At 33.6% G+C, this 14,914-nt stretch overlaps 1 protein-coding gene across 2 annotated transcripts in view; it reads right to left on the minus strand.

Moving 5' to 3' along the window:
- Positions 1-1,864: 1,864 nt before the first annotated feature.
- The window catches only part of SEMA3C (semaphorin 3C), a 178,204-nt gene continuing 165,154 nt past the window's right edge, over positions 1,865-14,914 (minus strand). For both annotated transcript variants that reach the window (XM_064375020.1, XM_064375022.1), the window contains 3 exons: positions 10,285-10,352; positions 7,991-8,121; positions 1,865-4,638 (listed from right to left, as the gene is read on the minus strand). In XM_064375020.1, the coding sequence (XP_064231090.1) occupies positions 4,225-4,638; positions 7,991-8,121; positions 10,285-10,352 (613 nt within the window). In that variant the 3' untranslated portion in view covers positions 1,865-4,224. The remainder of the gene's footprint in view (positions 4,639-7,990; positions 8,122-10,284; positions 10,353-14,914) is intronic.

Raw genomic sequence — 14,914 nt, forward strand, 5'->3', positions numbered from 1 at the left:
TCTTTTTATCTTATGAGCCAAGGATAATTTGTACAATTGAAAAATATCCAGGGAAACAACAGGAATAACTTTTTTCATAATTCTTCTATCAATCGTATATTCATTTTACCTTGCAAAAATAATTATGTTTGTGATCTCAGAAAATATTTGGGTGACTTTTCTGTGACTAATTCAGAGGAAAAAAAACCACTAAAGGAATAGAACTTCACCCAGGTTTTGTACTTGAGGTTGAGAGGTAACCTCACATAAACAGTTTTACTGTGTTTGTTATAATGTCATTCTTTAATAGCACTTTATGTAAGTAACACTCAAGCATGGCAACATAATAGCCCTGAGAAATACACAATTTAAACTATGTGGAAAGTAGTATTTTATGAGGTGAATAGACAAATACATTAGAGTCCTAAGAATGAAGATGGCATTTAAAAAAAAAATCTTGCAGCTAGTTCTTCCAACTGTCAATACCTGTACACTATGAAGGTAACATTGTTATGAAATCATAAATATTAAAATGTATACCAGAAGTCCCTTCAGAAAAAACAACTTATTGACAATGGATTTCACCAATTGGCAGGCATGCCAGTACAATTTGTTGTGGTTTGTTTTAATTTTGGAGAGGGGCCTGCATTCTGGCACAAAAGGTGGTTGGCTGAAAGTCGGATAAACTCTTAAGAAAGAAGATTCCACAGTAATCTACAGCTTTGTCATCACGCATGGAATTCAATAAAATTCTTGATGTCTCTGGTTAAATAAACATTTTTTCTTACTTAGTCTGCTTATTTTTTTGTCTAGACTAAAGCTTTTTAACAGGCTGCAAAACAAGTTGAATGTTTCTCTTGACTTTAGCAGAATACTTGTAGGAAACAGTCATCATTCTCTTAAAATTTTTTCACTTAGGTAAAAGACATAAATCATCAGCAGTACATTAAAATTATAAGAAACACATCAAACGTTAAAACTAAGGTTAAGTTGAACTATAAGCAAGGGAGATAATGAGAAATAATGAAACAATTAGGGAATAGTGCAGAATCATTAAGTTGGAAGATCAGTTAAGACAACCTTTAATTTTTGTGGTTTCCTTTTTCTTCACTGACGTTATTAAAGATTGAAAGCCCAGAGGTAGAAGAAAGCTGTAATAGGTCTGCCATTCAAACGTATTAACTGTATTATGAGTAGATATCTGTGGTTTCTTTCCTCTAGTCCTAAGGCTCATTTTTCCTGGTAAGTTGTTACCTGACCCAATGACTGCAGTTTCCCCACCTAGATCATTGACATTTAACTTGACATAGAACACAACTGAAACATTCCTTCCTGTTCTAGCAAAATGATGCCTTCTACATAAGGCAATGTTAAGACATTTATTGAATACTTACCATGTAAAATGTTCTGCCCTAATGCTTTACTGGTATGAACTTGTATAGAAAAGGAAGGCAGAGAGAATTTTAAAACCTTCCAAGAATAAGACAGTTAGCTTGGATTCAAATTCAAGCAACCTGGCTCCAGACCATGCATCCCTAAACTTTATTTTTTCCAGTGTAGACACAACATACTCTGAATAAACATCAATAGATGTAAATGGATGCACGATATTAGAGAGAAAACAAATATGTATTTGTTTGGAAGTATACACAGAAAAGTGATGATATTGGGTGTCTTTTGGGTTGGCACTCGAATAAATCAGGGCTGTTGGTACTGGGAGAGCTTTACATGTGCATCTTTCTGAAATTTAAATTTTGAAATATGTGGATGTATTAACTTCACAAAAATGGATAGAGAAATCTTTAAAAATCATATGAATTCAGTAGATTCTATCATGTTAACAAGTAAGTGAACCCTACATTAAAAATAAAAGCTGGAAACATCCTTGGGGAATTCAGCATGTTTTATTTTGCCAGGCCAATGATTTCATCAATATCCCATTAAACTTTAGTGTGACAACTACATTTAGTTTGTTTTTTTACACAGAGTGAACATTCACCATTCACCATTATGACAGCTTCATCATGCTAAAATCTATTCATAAATGTACACTTTGGAAAAAAACTGTATTTCTAGAAAATTTTATGTACAATACGAATGGAAAAGATATTAAGTCACAGAACTGTCAAACTACACAAAATAAAACCAATTAACCACCAACAGTGTACATTAAGAACATTTTTGAAAAAAATTTTCTTTTACATTCAGCAGAGTTATGTTCATGAAGAATTTCTACATTTTAAAAAGTAATAAAAGTATACACAATTTAATCATTGTGAAAATAGAATTAAATACCACAAATATAGTATAAATCTAAATACCCTTATTGTCTATCAGTTTGGGCTTATGTGAAACAAAGGGAACTGTGACTCTAAAACCATTTCACTTTTAACTTTGGACACAGAATAGGTTGGCCATAAACACAGAAGATGGCTTTGGCTTTACATTGACACATTTCTATGTAGAGGAGAAATGAAGTTTAATTATACGTTTCAATCAGGCAAACCATTATAATAAACTACTTTAGAAATTACTTTAAACATATTTGGAACAACAGAGTTTTTTTAAAAAATGAAGTTTGGTGTTATGTTATGCATTTTAACTATTTTTGCCACATTGAGGCCTCCTCATATATTAGCATAATTTACCACGATTTAAATAATGAATCATATTCTGATATTCTGATTAATGATCACATTCATTTTGGCAATTTAGTTTTTGAAGTTTTATACTATATAACTTAAAAAGGCCATAATCTACTTTAATTACCTTCATCATAGAATATTAAGTATAAATAAAATTTTTATACAAGATTGGGATTAGGTAGGTGGTACAATATCTGTTTTCACCTAGAAGCATGAAAATGTCTTAAAAAGTAAATAAAAAAGTAAAATCAGTGTTTTAAAAATATATATGAGAACATGAATAATTTTTTCACATTTTTCCATCTAATTTTCATTTGGAGAAAATAAGTTTATTATGAAATTATTCTAATAAAATTATTCGAACATACAATTAGGAGATAATTATTTTGTTCATCACAAAACTTACAACATTTAGAGACCAGTGAACTTATGTACCATTACCTTTCGAAAGAATGTCTCCTCATATTGTTTTTTTACTTTCTAGACCTAACGAGCATCTTGTCATCACACTGAAAAGATCATAATTATATAGTACTGACTTAAAAATTAGCATGATATCTGAGACTGTTTTTAACAAAAGGGAGAATTAATCATTGAATTTGAGTACTGAAGTTGAAAACTAGCCACATTTGTTATAAATTCCTCTTAAAAAAGTAGTCATTTCTGCTTTGATTTTTTCTTTTTCATGATTTCACCCCTCATATAGAAGTTCGATACTTCAAAATTTTTTCTTCTTATATTATTTAATTTGTCACATAGACTAGGAAATAAGAGGAACAGTAATAACTGAACAGTGCAAGCTTATATTCTTTGAGTCTAAAATAAATTAAATATCTTCCAAAAAAAAAAAAGATAGTGCTTTTGTTTGGAAGGTGATAACATAAGAAAACCAAACTGTGTCACTGATATAACTTCCATCAAATATCTTCATGGGGTAGGTTATTGACTTTTATCTTCCTGAATAAGGAAACAAAGGTCAATAACAGATACCAGTAACAGATTGTTTTTACAATCTTAAAAAAAAACATATTTCACTGGAACCATATAAATTCATCATTTTCTCTCCATGAATCACTCATGTTTTTATACAACTTTTAGAAGAAGCCTTCTTCCTTTTCCTTTTTCTTTTCTGTTTCTTTTGATAGCCATTCTGTCATATGCATTTATGACTTTTACTACGTAAAAGCTGTGAATTTGGAACTTGTCTTCATATATAAAATCACTGACAATTAGAAATCTAAAGCCCCAAAGCAGGAAAGGAGTACCACAGGGATATGGCCCTCATTCAGTTGAGGGGTACAACATTCTAGTTTTGTAGCCACCATATCGATTTTGAAGAACAGGTGAATAAAGATATAAATAAAATCTGGGTTAAGTTAAATATTTATATGCACCATGAGGACCATGACATGTCTAGTGCTAGTCACTATCATACAAGAAAATGCATGCTCATTTCAGTTCATGTAAAACTCACTTTAGGAGTGACTAATCACCTTCTTCAGTAATTCCCGTCATTAAAGCACAAGATTCTTTGCTCAAAATTTGATCATTGAAGAGAGAGCATTTGTTAATAGAAGCATAAAACCCACATAAGAAAATATTATGACTCTGGCAACTGATTCCTCCTGTTTCTACTTTTCCGGCTATTGATGAGAGCCTTTAACTTGCCATAGTCCCCTCTCATTTTCTGTGACTCATCCCCCTGCTGATGTTGCTGTCGAGTGTCTTTGCAGTACTGGTTAATCATCTGCATTTCTGAGTGGCTGAATGCTCCCATGATGTCCTTTGGGTGGAAGGGTAAAGCCCTCACAGAGCTGGCCCAGGTCCATGGGGACCATTTGTCTGACACAACAGCCACCATTTCTGAATCTAAAACTTTGAAGTTGATCTTGGCTATGGTCTGCTTGAAACTATTTTCTGTAGCAATGCAGTGATAAAGTCCTTGGTCAGAACCCTGAACAGAGCGGATCAGGAGTCCCTGTGAAGTGGCTATGATTCGTTCATTCAGCTTAACCTAAAAGAGAGAGACATTAAAGTTACTGAAACTGAACATTATATTTCCTTAGATTATGACCAACATATACAGTATAGTCTCAACTTGCACAGATTTGGGGAAAAAGTATTGATTACCACTTAACATCCTTCTCAGCGGACACAAAATTTTGATCAGTTTCACAGCCTTTTTTTAAAAAAAAAAAAACACATGGGAGATCTTATCACATTGTCACAGGAGTATTGAATCTAATAAAGAGAGGGTGAAGATATTATCCACATTGTCAAAAATAGCTTAAAGTGCTTTACCCTGGATAGAAGTTTCTCCACATATGAGCACAAAATCGTGGTTGCCTTTGAAATTGGAATCACAGTCAATATATATGAGTGAAACTCACAGAAGCTTTAAAATATCTATTCCATCATGGTGTTCTAGTCTTCACTAGTAAAAACATGAAGCCACAATTAAAAGGTGAGTTATCTTTTTGTTTTAATGAATTAATGTTCCTCTAAATAAAAAATACATAAGCAGAGGCAGAATTTTGAACATTATCAAGGGCCTTTTCCAATTATCCCACAATAAACAATGTCTAAAAATTAGCTGGAATGTCATCATCCTTCAAGTCCTCTATGTGGTTTTACTTTACAAGGAAAGGTAATAAAAAGATGTGAATTAATACTTAATTACTTTATAGGCTTTACTGGAAAAAAAAGATTGTTTACTGGGTATCGGCTAAATGCTTGAAACCTTCCTTACAGTTCCACCTATAGCATTGCCAATGAATAGATGAAAACCTAATTGGTAAGAAGTTCTTTGACATGTATACTGTAGAATACTCTTTCACTGAAGAAAAAAGAAATTTGACCAAAATCAAAATTAGATAATGCATGTTATATGTTTTCTTAAATGATAAAGTTCTGTGCAAACAGACAAGGCATTACTCATAATATCTAAATCAAAGATCAATTGGTTTGTGCACAAAAAAGCACAAACAGGCAAGTAGAGTATTAAAAGACAGATAATAGGGCAGAACTAGAAAAGAGAGAATCACTCGAAGGAAGGAAAGAAAATTTTGACATAAATTTAGTAAGTTTAAGTGTTCCTCAAAAACAAATAATGTACAAACACATTCAGAAACTAAAGAAAAAAATTTACCCTATTTGTGCAAAATTGGGAAAATATTTTGAGTCCAATACAGTGAACACATTAAACATGTATATAATATTTGGTACAATTTTTAGTAATTTATCTAGAATATATACTCTCCCATGTGTGTGGATATTTTTGATAGAAGGAAAACAAGAAATTATCTAACAAGTAGATGGCTTAAAAAAAAAAACACCTCAGGTATATTTATACAGTGGAATACTATGCAGCCAGGAAGTAGGAGAGAGAATCATATGTACTGATGTTGAAGTGGAGTCTGTGTGTTTGTGTGTATGTGTGGAGGGGAGGAAAACTATAGAACATATTTGGAGGAATACATAACTCTTGGTAACCTTCCTCTGGGCAGTGGGAATAAGAACTGAATAAGTATTCTTCCATAAGTATTAGTATTATTCAATAGATATTAAAAGTGGGAATAAGAATTGAAGTGGAGGAGGGCTTTTAGTTTTCACTTTATGCTACTTTGTGTGAACTATTTGCCTTTGCTCTGTGAGCTTTTATCATTTGTCTTACTTAAAAAAATGGTTAATATTTACACAGTAATATAAGTGAGAAGCATATGTTTTCTTAAAATAGAAAGAATTAGGATAAATTTAGTAAAATAGTAATAAGAATAAGTAAAATTGTACTCTGCTTAAATTCTGAACAAAACAGACTTTCCTACCTGTTAGATTTAATGTTATTGCAATATTAAATTATTACATTCTTATGTCTTTGAGATTGGAAAAAAGTCAAAATAGTAATTATTTGAGTCTCCATATTCTTGAGCATTCTGAAATAGAACTTAAGAAATATTACAAGAGAGAATAAATCCTTAACACATTCTACTTAAAATTTTACTACTAATTTCTATGGCATATATTAAACATATATATATTTTTAAATCATAGAAGTTATATTCACTTGTATATTATTCTACTGAATGTTCTACTGAATAAAAGAAAATTACTTTATACATATTAGTTGATCCCTGTTTATCATTTACCCAGTTCTAACACACACACACACACACACACACACACACACACATTTAATTTAATAATTTTCATTATTAAAATATTTCTAAAAGTATTTTTAGCATCATAGACTTTGGAAGAATGATGGGGCTCTGATGTCCATCTAGCTCATCTTTCCTCCAGATAATTAAATTACCTCCTGCAAGTAGTCATCTGCTTATGGTTTAATATTCCAGTAACGAGGGACACACAATTTCCTAAACAGCTCATAACATCTTTGGGTGGAAATGTCTGAGAGCTGGAAAGTATTTTTGCATATAAAACCAACATTTATTTCAGTAACACTGATGCAGTATCTGTGTTCTGCAGCTTACTGTAGAACAGTAATGTTTCAATGAATGAAATGTTCTTCTAAATACAAAATAAAGTGATGCGGAAGGCTCCACTTTCCCCTGGGCTCTATCAGACTTCATGATGCACGAATACTGGTACATTTTAGACTTCCCTAAGGCTATATATATACACATAGATATTTTTAACTTTTCATTTGTCAGGACAACATGACATCAATATTATGAAATTCATTATTTACAATATACCACCCTATGTCATTTTACAATGTCTCCCTTATTTAAAAAAAAAAATCAGCTCTTTCCAATTGATGAAAAGTTTCAGTATGTGTCTTTTTATTTGAAAATCTAAGGACTTTTTCCAAATCACTAAATAAAGGCAAGAGTCCCATAAACAATGATTCCACATACTACCTAACCAAAGCACAAGAGTTATGAATAATAAAGCAATGGAAACAGATTACCACATAGCAGAAAAACACTCTGTCATGAAGGTTACAGTTCAGTGTAGTTTCTTGCTGAGGAAAATTGAACTTTTCAAAAAAGCCCTCTTTTATCTTGTGAAGCACACAAAGGTGCTGTTGTGTGAAAACTTGGCTTCTGGATTTGCACACATCTTGTTTCTTTTATGAACGTTTCCTCACATCAATGCCACCGTCTTCGTGCCCAAGCTCTTGTTTCAATCACCATGTTACAGAGGTGAGCAGGCAGAGAGAATTTCTAATAATCCATCAATTCTTAGGACAAAGGATTTTAAGGAAAGTGGCGCTTGTCATCCCAAAGACTTAAAAGATAATCATATGCCTTTCCTTGTTCCTTTGATCTGAGCCTCACCGAGGGACGGTGATTTAATGTTCTTTCCGAAGCTCTGACGGATTGCTGCTGCGCTGCTTTACTCACCTCTTTCCTCCTGTCCTTGTCTTTCTGTAGCAGCCACTTGATAGATGCCTGTGGAGACTTGGGGGCACACTCCAGAAAAGTGGTGTTATTTTTTACTCCATACTGGACAATTTCAGCTGCATTTCTGTATGCTAACAGGCAAAAATAAAAGGCGAGAAAGAGGAAGAAAGAATACAACTGAATTTAGAGCACATTCTCCTGTAAAAATGCTATATAAATGTTTATTTTTATAGAAAACTGTGAACCACAGCAGCCAGCAAAAAGCAGTGGTAATCATTTAACAAGCAAAGTGGGATACGTTGTTTACCTGTTTTATTTTTGTAAAGGGAAGGAAAGACTGTGAACTAAGGCAATGTGGATAAGAGAATCAGGGTTATTCAATAATTACTCTCCATCAAGGATTATTCTTATTATTAGTTTGTTAACTTAATGACTACAATATTCTGGCCAGATTTTTTCAGCTTTTCACAGCTGAGCAAACTGAGGCTGTGAGTTATGAGGAAATATACTTTAGCGAATGTGCCAGTCATTACCGAAGCTAGGTTTATCCCATTCCTCAAGTTCACACTCAGTGTCCTATAGAGGAAATAGGTAAGCACTGCAAAGGGCAGAAAGTAAGTCTTGGTGGAATGTAGTGGTTGAGAACACTGTCTTTGCAATCAGAGGAACGTAGGGTGAAATCCTGACCTTACCACTACTGGCTATAACTTTAGAAAAGTTAGTTGATATCTCTGTGTTTTAGTTTTACTCATCTCTAAAACGTCGATTATAGCATTTTTATATAGGTTTCTTAATACAAGTACTAAAGTAGGCAAATCATTTCATATTGCCATGTCGTAGCTTAGACATGTACAGAATCCTCACTAATAAAAGCAGGAATAATAATAGACTCTAGTATGATTTCTTGAGAACTGAGTGAGATAATCATAAATAAAGCACTTAGCTCAGGTTCTGACACAAAGTCAGCATCAATATTTGTCTGATGTTACCTCCACTGCCATTATTCTTACCACTATGACAACTACTATTATTAATGGGAACTGATACACTTGTATAAAATAGCAAATAGAGAAATGGTAACTTGAACCTCAACTAGACGTATGGAAGAAGTAAGCAAAATCTGTCTTAATTTGCTCTTTGCAGTTAGACTAGTTAGTAGAAAGAACATCACTTTTTACTAAAGGAAAGTGCAGATTGAATAGCAGATTCAAAAGGATTAGAAATAGGAGTCTCACTGTTAATTTCTGATACAGCACATCTGTAGCACCTTGCTGAGTCACAAGGAAGGTCTGCTTAGAAATACTTCTATTTGATGGGATTGCAGCAGGTAAAGTATTGTAACATGGTAACTCCATGTCAGAATGGGAAGGAAGGAATTAGTATAATTGAAGGACACAAGGCAGGATTGTCAACAGGCACTGTAGTACATCCACGTTCATGGCAGAATTATTCACTTAGCCAAAAGACAGAAGAAAACCAAGTGTCTAGTGAGAGATGAATGGATAAACAAAATGTGGCTTACATATATACATACATATACACACACACTATATATATGCACACATGACAAAATATAATTCAGCCTTAAACATGAAGAAAATTGCGACATGTTACAGTATGAATGGACCTTGAAGACTTTAGGGTAAGTGAAATAAGCCAGTCACAAAAGGACAAATATTGTATAGTTCCACTTATATACAGTATCTAGAGTAGTTGAAATCATGAGAAATTCATATAAAAGCAGAATGGTGGTTTCTACGGGCTGGAGGGAAGAGGTAATGGTTAGGTGGTATTTAATGGGGATAGTTTCAGTTGGGGAAGATGAGAAATAACCAAACGTGCTGGCAGTATGTTACACAACAATGTAAATATACTTAATGCCACGGAACTGTAAACTTTAAAATGGTTAAAATAGTAAATTTTATGTTATGTACATTTACTGCAGTAAAAAGTGCTGTTCTAAGGGTTCTTCAGTGGTAAACCTTTAAAAGCAAAGTAAGTTTTCTTTAGAAAGAAAATAGTAGCTAAGTAAACCTGTAATCACAATCTGTGTGAAAGACCTACCAGCTAACATACTTGAAGCACATGTGTTCCCACATTTGTTTTCCACAATTCCCAGTATGCATACAAAAAGCTTTAATGTTTACTTATCATACACGAATACCCAAAATTGTTCTGATAAATATTTCCTGGAAATGAAAGGCATGAATCTGTGACAATGTTTCCCCTCACTGAAATGTGATAGGGGGCATTGCTACTGTTAACTGAGATTGGCCATTGCTCACTTTTAATACCTTTTAGATTAAATCCTCTGCACTGAGTCAGTGGGTTTCCATGTCTCACATCTTGTCTTCGGCTCCTCCTGTAAGTGCAGAAATACGTAAAAGTGACAGAATTATCACTGCCAATTATATCACACTTAAAATACTGTTAATTTTAAACTTTGTGTCCTTTTTATTACTAAGCTTTCATAAAAAATTTTGAAAAGAGTTCTGATTGATATAACTATCTCACATTTCTTATTCAATTCATCAATGATGGGGGGGAACTTACTTTTGCTTTTCAATCTGAATAAGTTTTCCTATCTACTATTCATGATGGAATAGCTATGAATCTCCTATTACATGCATATCCTGAGTAAATACTACATTCTCTAATTAATAGTGTAAATTTTTAGTTCAGAGAAATTTAGCCTACATTTTCTAAAATAATAACCCCCAAAGTATAAACTCACTATCATTTCTCTTTTTAGAATAATTTGTCTTAAATAAACATAGTTATTTCTTACAAAAGTCAATGTTTTCTGTTTCTAGATATAGTAAAACTTTACTGAAACAAGTGATAGAGATTAAAAAAAATAGGGACTTTTGATAAAAAGTTAATTTCATTTACTAGAATAAGCATGTTGTCCTCAACATTTTATTTTGAAAATTTCAAGTCTACAGAAAAGTAGATATACGAGTAAAATGAACACTGGTATACCTCGATTCACAAATTGTTATATTTTGCCACATTAATGTCTTTCTCTCTCACATGCAAGTATATATCATGTATATACTATGGATCCACACCTAGGAAAGCCTTTAGAAAATAAGTTACAGACATGAAATGTTTCACCCATAAGTGCTTTAGCATGTATTTTTCAACAACAGGTAATCTTTCAACATAACAATATCATTATCATACTAAATATGTTGATATTAACAATATAATTGAATGCATATTCTGTATTAAAATTTCTCTAGTTGTTCCCCAAATCTCTCTTATGGATTTTCAGTTAACCAGGTTCCAATCAAGGTTCATTCTTTGTATTTAGTTGTTATGTATTATTAGCTTAAGCATTTCAAAAATTTAGTTACATTGTTTGCAAACTGGTCATTATTTAAATAAAAGTTTTAAGTTGTACTCAAATTGTTTAATTTCCTGAGTCTTACATTCACTAAGTAATTTACTTTCAATGGTATCACATAGTCTAAGAAATCCAAGTAGAGCAACTGAAATCCTCTGAGCAAGGCATCAAACATCGCTGATAGTCAGAAGAGGCTGGTGGCTCATGCCTATAAGCACTTAGGGAGGCCAAGGTGGGTGGATCATGAAGTTAGGAGTTTGAGACCAGCCTGGCCAACATAATGAAACCCCGTCTCTACTAAAAATAGTCCCAGCTGTTTGGGAGGCTGAGACAGGAGAACTGCTTGAACCTGGGAGGCAAAGGTTGTGGTGAGCTGAGATAGCGTCACTGCACTCCAGCCTGGGCAACAGAATGAGACTCTGTCTCACCCCCACCCCAAAAAAGAAAGAAAAAGTCAGAAGAAGGTGACTCTTTAAATATTGTGAATACCAGCCTAAATTGGTTGCTTACTGTCAACACTGAGAAGTATAAGTGAGTGAGCATATCACTTAATTGGGTTTAATGCTAAGTCTTTCTTAATACTTTTACTCTTAAAGACAAATGAAAATATTCAGCAGGAACAGAAATATTAAAATCACACAGTGGTTATTAAACTTACAAACAAAAGTTAATCTTGAAGTCACTAATAGTGAACAAAAGCTCATTTTTCTAGCTAAAGAAAACAGTCACTACTTCATGTACACGATGGATTGTATATATCTATTTAGGGTAGAATAGGTATAAAATTTTATTCTACTTAAGTATTCCTTTCCAAAAAAAGTCACATGATCCTTACCAATTGTATATTTCTGTACATACACAAACACAAAACAGTGGAAGTGTTAGCCACTTTTATCTCAGGAAATATAATTATTATGGTTCTATATTCTAGAATAGCTCCCATATCAAGTTTTTACTGCGTAACATTTGCTATATTTTGAAGTCCAGCATTATTTTACTACAGCCAACTTCTAGTATATATTATATGAGCATCATGAGAGTTTTCAGCCATCTAGGCAAGCAATATCATTCACAATGGTTAAATTTATTGTCCTGTGATCAACACTATGTAATAGTTTACTCATGTATACAAACTCTCAAGCTGGGCAATCTCAATTTGTAATATCACATAGCTTCTAGGCATTCAAGTGCTGAAAGAAACGTTGTTATGGCTTAGCTTACAACATGAGATCAGCAAGGCAGCCATCTGAGCCTTTTTTGTGTAGATTCCCTCCAAGGCACTCACATAGCATCACAAAAACATGCTGGTAGGCAGAATAATATTGTATTGCAAGTGGGATTTGGAGTTTGGTTCAAGTTTCCCATGTTTCATCTATAATAGTACATTCTTTGGGATAAGCAATGAAATCATTTTTTAATAGAAAATATATTTATTTGAAAATTGAGCTGATTATCCTGTCTTAAAGTTTCTAACTACTTGTCTGAATCCAGAATAAATAATGTTAGAGACTATACTGCAATATTTGATACAAATCCACAAATATTTAACATACTTGAGAGTGAAAATGGAAAAATAGATGCTTTCACTGTTTACTACAGAGGTTTGCTCTTGTTGCCCAGGCTGGAGTGCAATGGCGCGATCTCAGCTCGCTGCAACCTCTGCCTCCTGGGTTCAAGAGATTCTCCTACTTCGGCCTCCCGAGTGCTGGGATTACAGGCATGCACCACCACACTCGGCTAATTGTGTGTTTTTAGTAGAAACAGGGTTCCTCCATGTTGATCGGGCTGGTCTCGAACTCCCGACTTCAGGTAATCTGCCCACCTTGGCCTCCCAAAGTGTTGGGACTACAGGCGTGAGCCACTGCACGAGCCTTTTAACTAGTTATTTTTTTTCTTTAAAGGGAGACTACTGAGTCAATGATATTTAACAAGTCTATTATGGCAAAGTAGGGATTCCACCAATTTCCAAGTATAACTGTATTTCTCTGTTTGTATACAAAGAAAAGAGTTTTTGCTTTTTATTTCTATGAAATCCTCTAAGTGATCTTGTGTTTTGCTTACAGAGTACTATTAGCACAAAACTAAGTAAATTAACACTATTCAAGAAAATAAATGTGGAAAATACTCCAAATCCATTACCTTCGAAGGAAAATAAAAATGCACATGGGAATTTACAAAATAGTTAATTCATTCAGCAACATGTTTTCCATTTACTATAAGTATATGCTTAACTAAGTTAGGACATAATTTGGAGAATGGAAATACTGTAGATACTTTTAGTGAAACTTCCAATATGCTAGTCAAAGATAAACACGAGTAGGCGCATATTTTTTATATATGTAGCATTTTTATGGCTTTTCATTCATGATAGAATTAAGGCAATGCTAGAGATAATCAAGATAGCTCTTTTTTTTTTTTTTTTTTTTTTTTTAAGACACAGTCTTGCTCTGTCTCCCAGGCTGCTGGAGTGCAGTGGTGCAATCTCGGCTCACTGCAATTTCCACCTCCCGGGTTTTAGTGATTCTCCTGCCTCAGCCTCCTGAGTATCTGTGATTACAGGTACCTGCCACTATGCCTGGCTACTCTTTTTTTGTATTTTTAGTAGAGATGGGGTTTTGCCACGTTGGCCAGGCTGGTCTCGAACTTCCGACCTCAAGTGATCCGCCCGCCTTGGCCTCCCTTGGCTCATAGGTGTGAGCCACTGCACCCAGCCAAGATAGCACTTTGAACAGCTACCACTTTCCTTCTCGACCCATTATTCATGGTTTAATATCAGGCACGATATTGTAAATGCAAAGAACTGCATGATAGATTCCTTTATTAAAAAAAGTTTAATTAAAACTATAATTTGTGGTGGTAGAATGACAATGTAAAATCTATGTTTAAGCACACGTCTTAGAAAGGATACCTGGTATTGTAATGGTTGGGAAAATATACAAACAAATGAGCTAGCCCATATTCAGCAGAAACTTCTAAAATGTTAAAAAAAAACACCTGTAATATGCAATGGCAATCTACATACAGTACGGAATTTTACTTGAGAAATATTATTTGTTTGTTACATAAAAATGCTTATTGGTCAAAACTGGTCTTTGCAGAGAGAGCATACTGATGTCCACTTTCCTTACATTATATAATAACTGGTATACCAATACAGCTATAGTAAGATTCCATTTATAGTCCCCATATCCATTTCTTCCTTGGAAAGTACAGTGCTTCAGCTTCCTTCGGCACTGAATCTGCTGAATAGTTTGAAGATTATGTTGCAGGTGTTAGAGATGCAAATTCTAGATTTTCTTACCAAGTAAATAGTATCGCCTTACTAAGAATTATGGTAATTTAACATATTGCTACTATCATATTTGGCAGTGAAAAACAAGTATGGTTGAAACAACTGTGGCTACAAAAATCACTTTTTATGTGAGATTACATTTGAAATTTTCCTCCCTCACAACTGTGTGTCCAGGTTTAGGCCTCCAGCCTCATACTAAGATGGAAGATCACAGGGTAATGATGTCCAGAAATTCTAAGTAGAAATCAAAAGAAGTCAGGGACCTCCTTGCTAGAGCCTAAAT

Source organism: Aotus nancymaae, unplaced genomic scaffold (genome assembly GCF_030222135.1).
Source record: "Aotus nancymaae isolate 86718 unplaced genomic scaffold, 86718_ANA_hifiasm-v0.15.2.pri h1tg000002l, whole genome shotgun sequence".
Lineage (NCBI taxonomy): Eukaryota > Metazoa > Chordata > Mammalia > Primates > Aotidae > Aotus > Aotus nancymaae.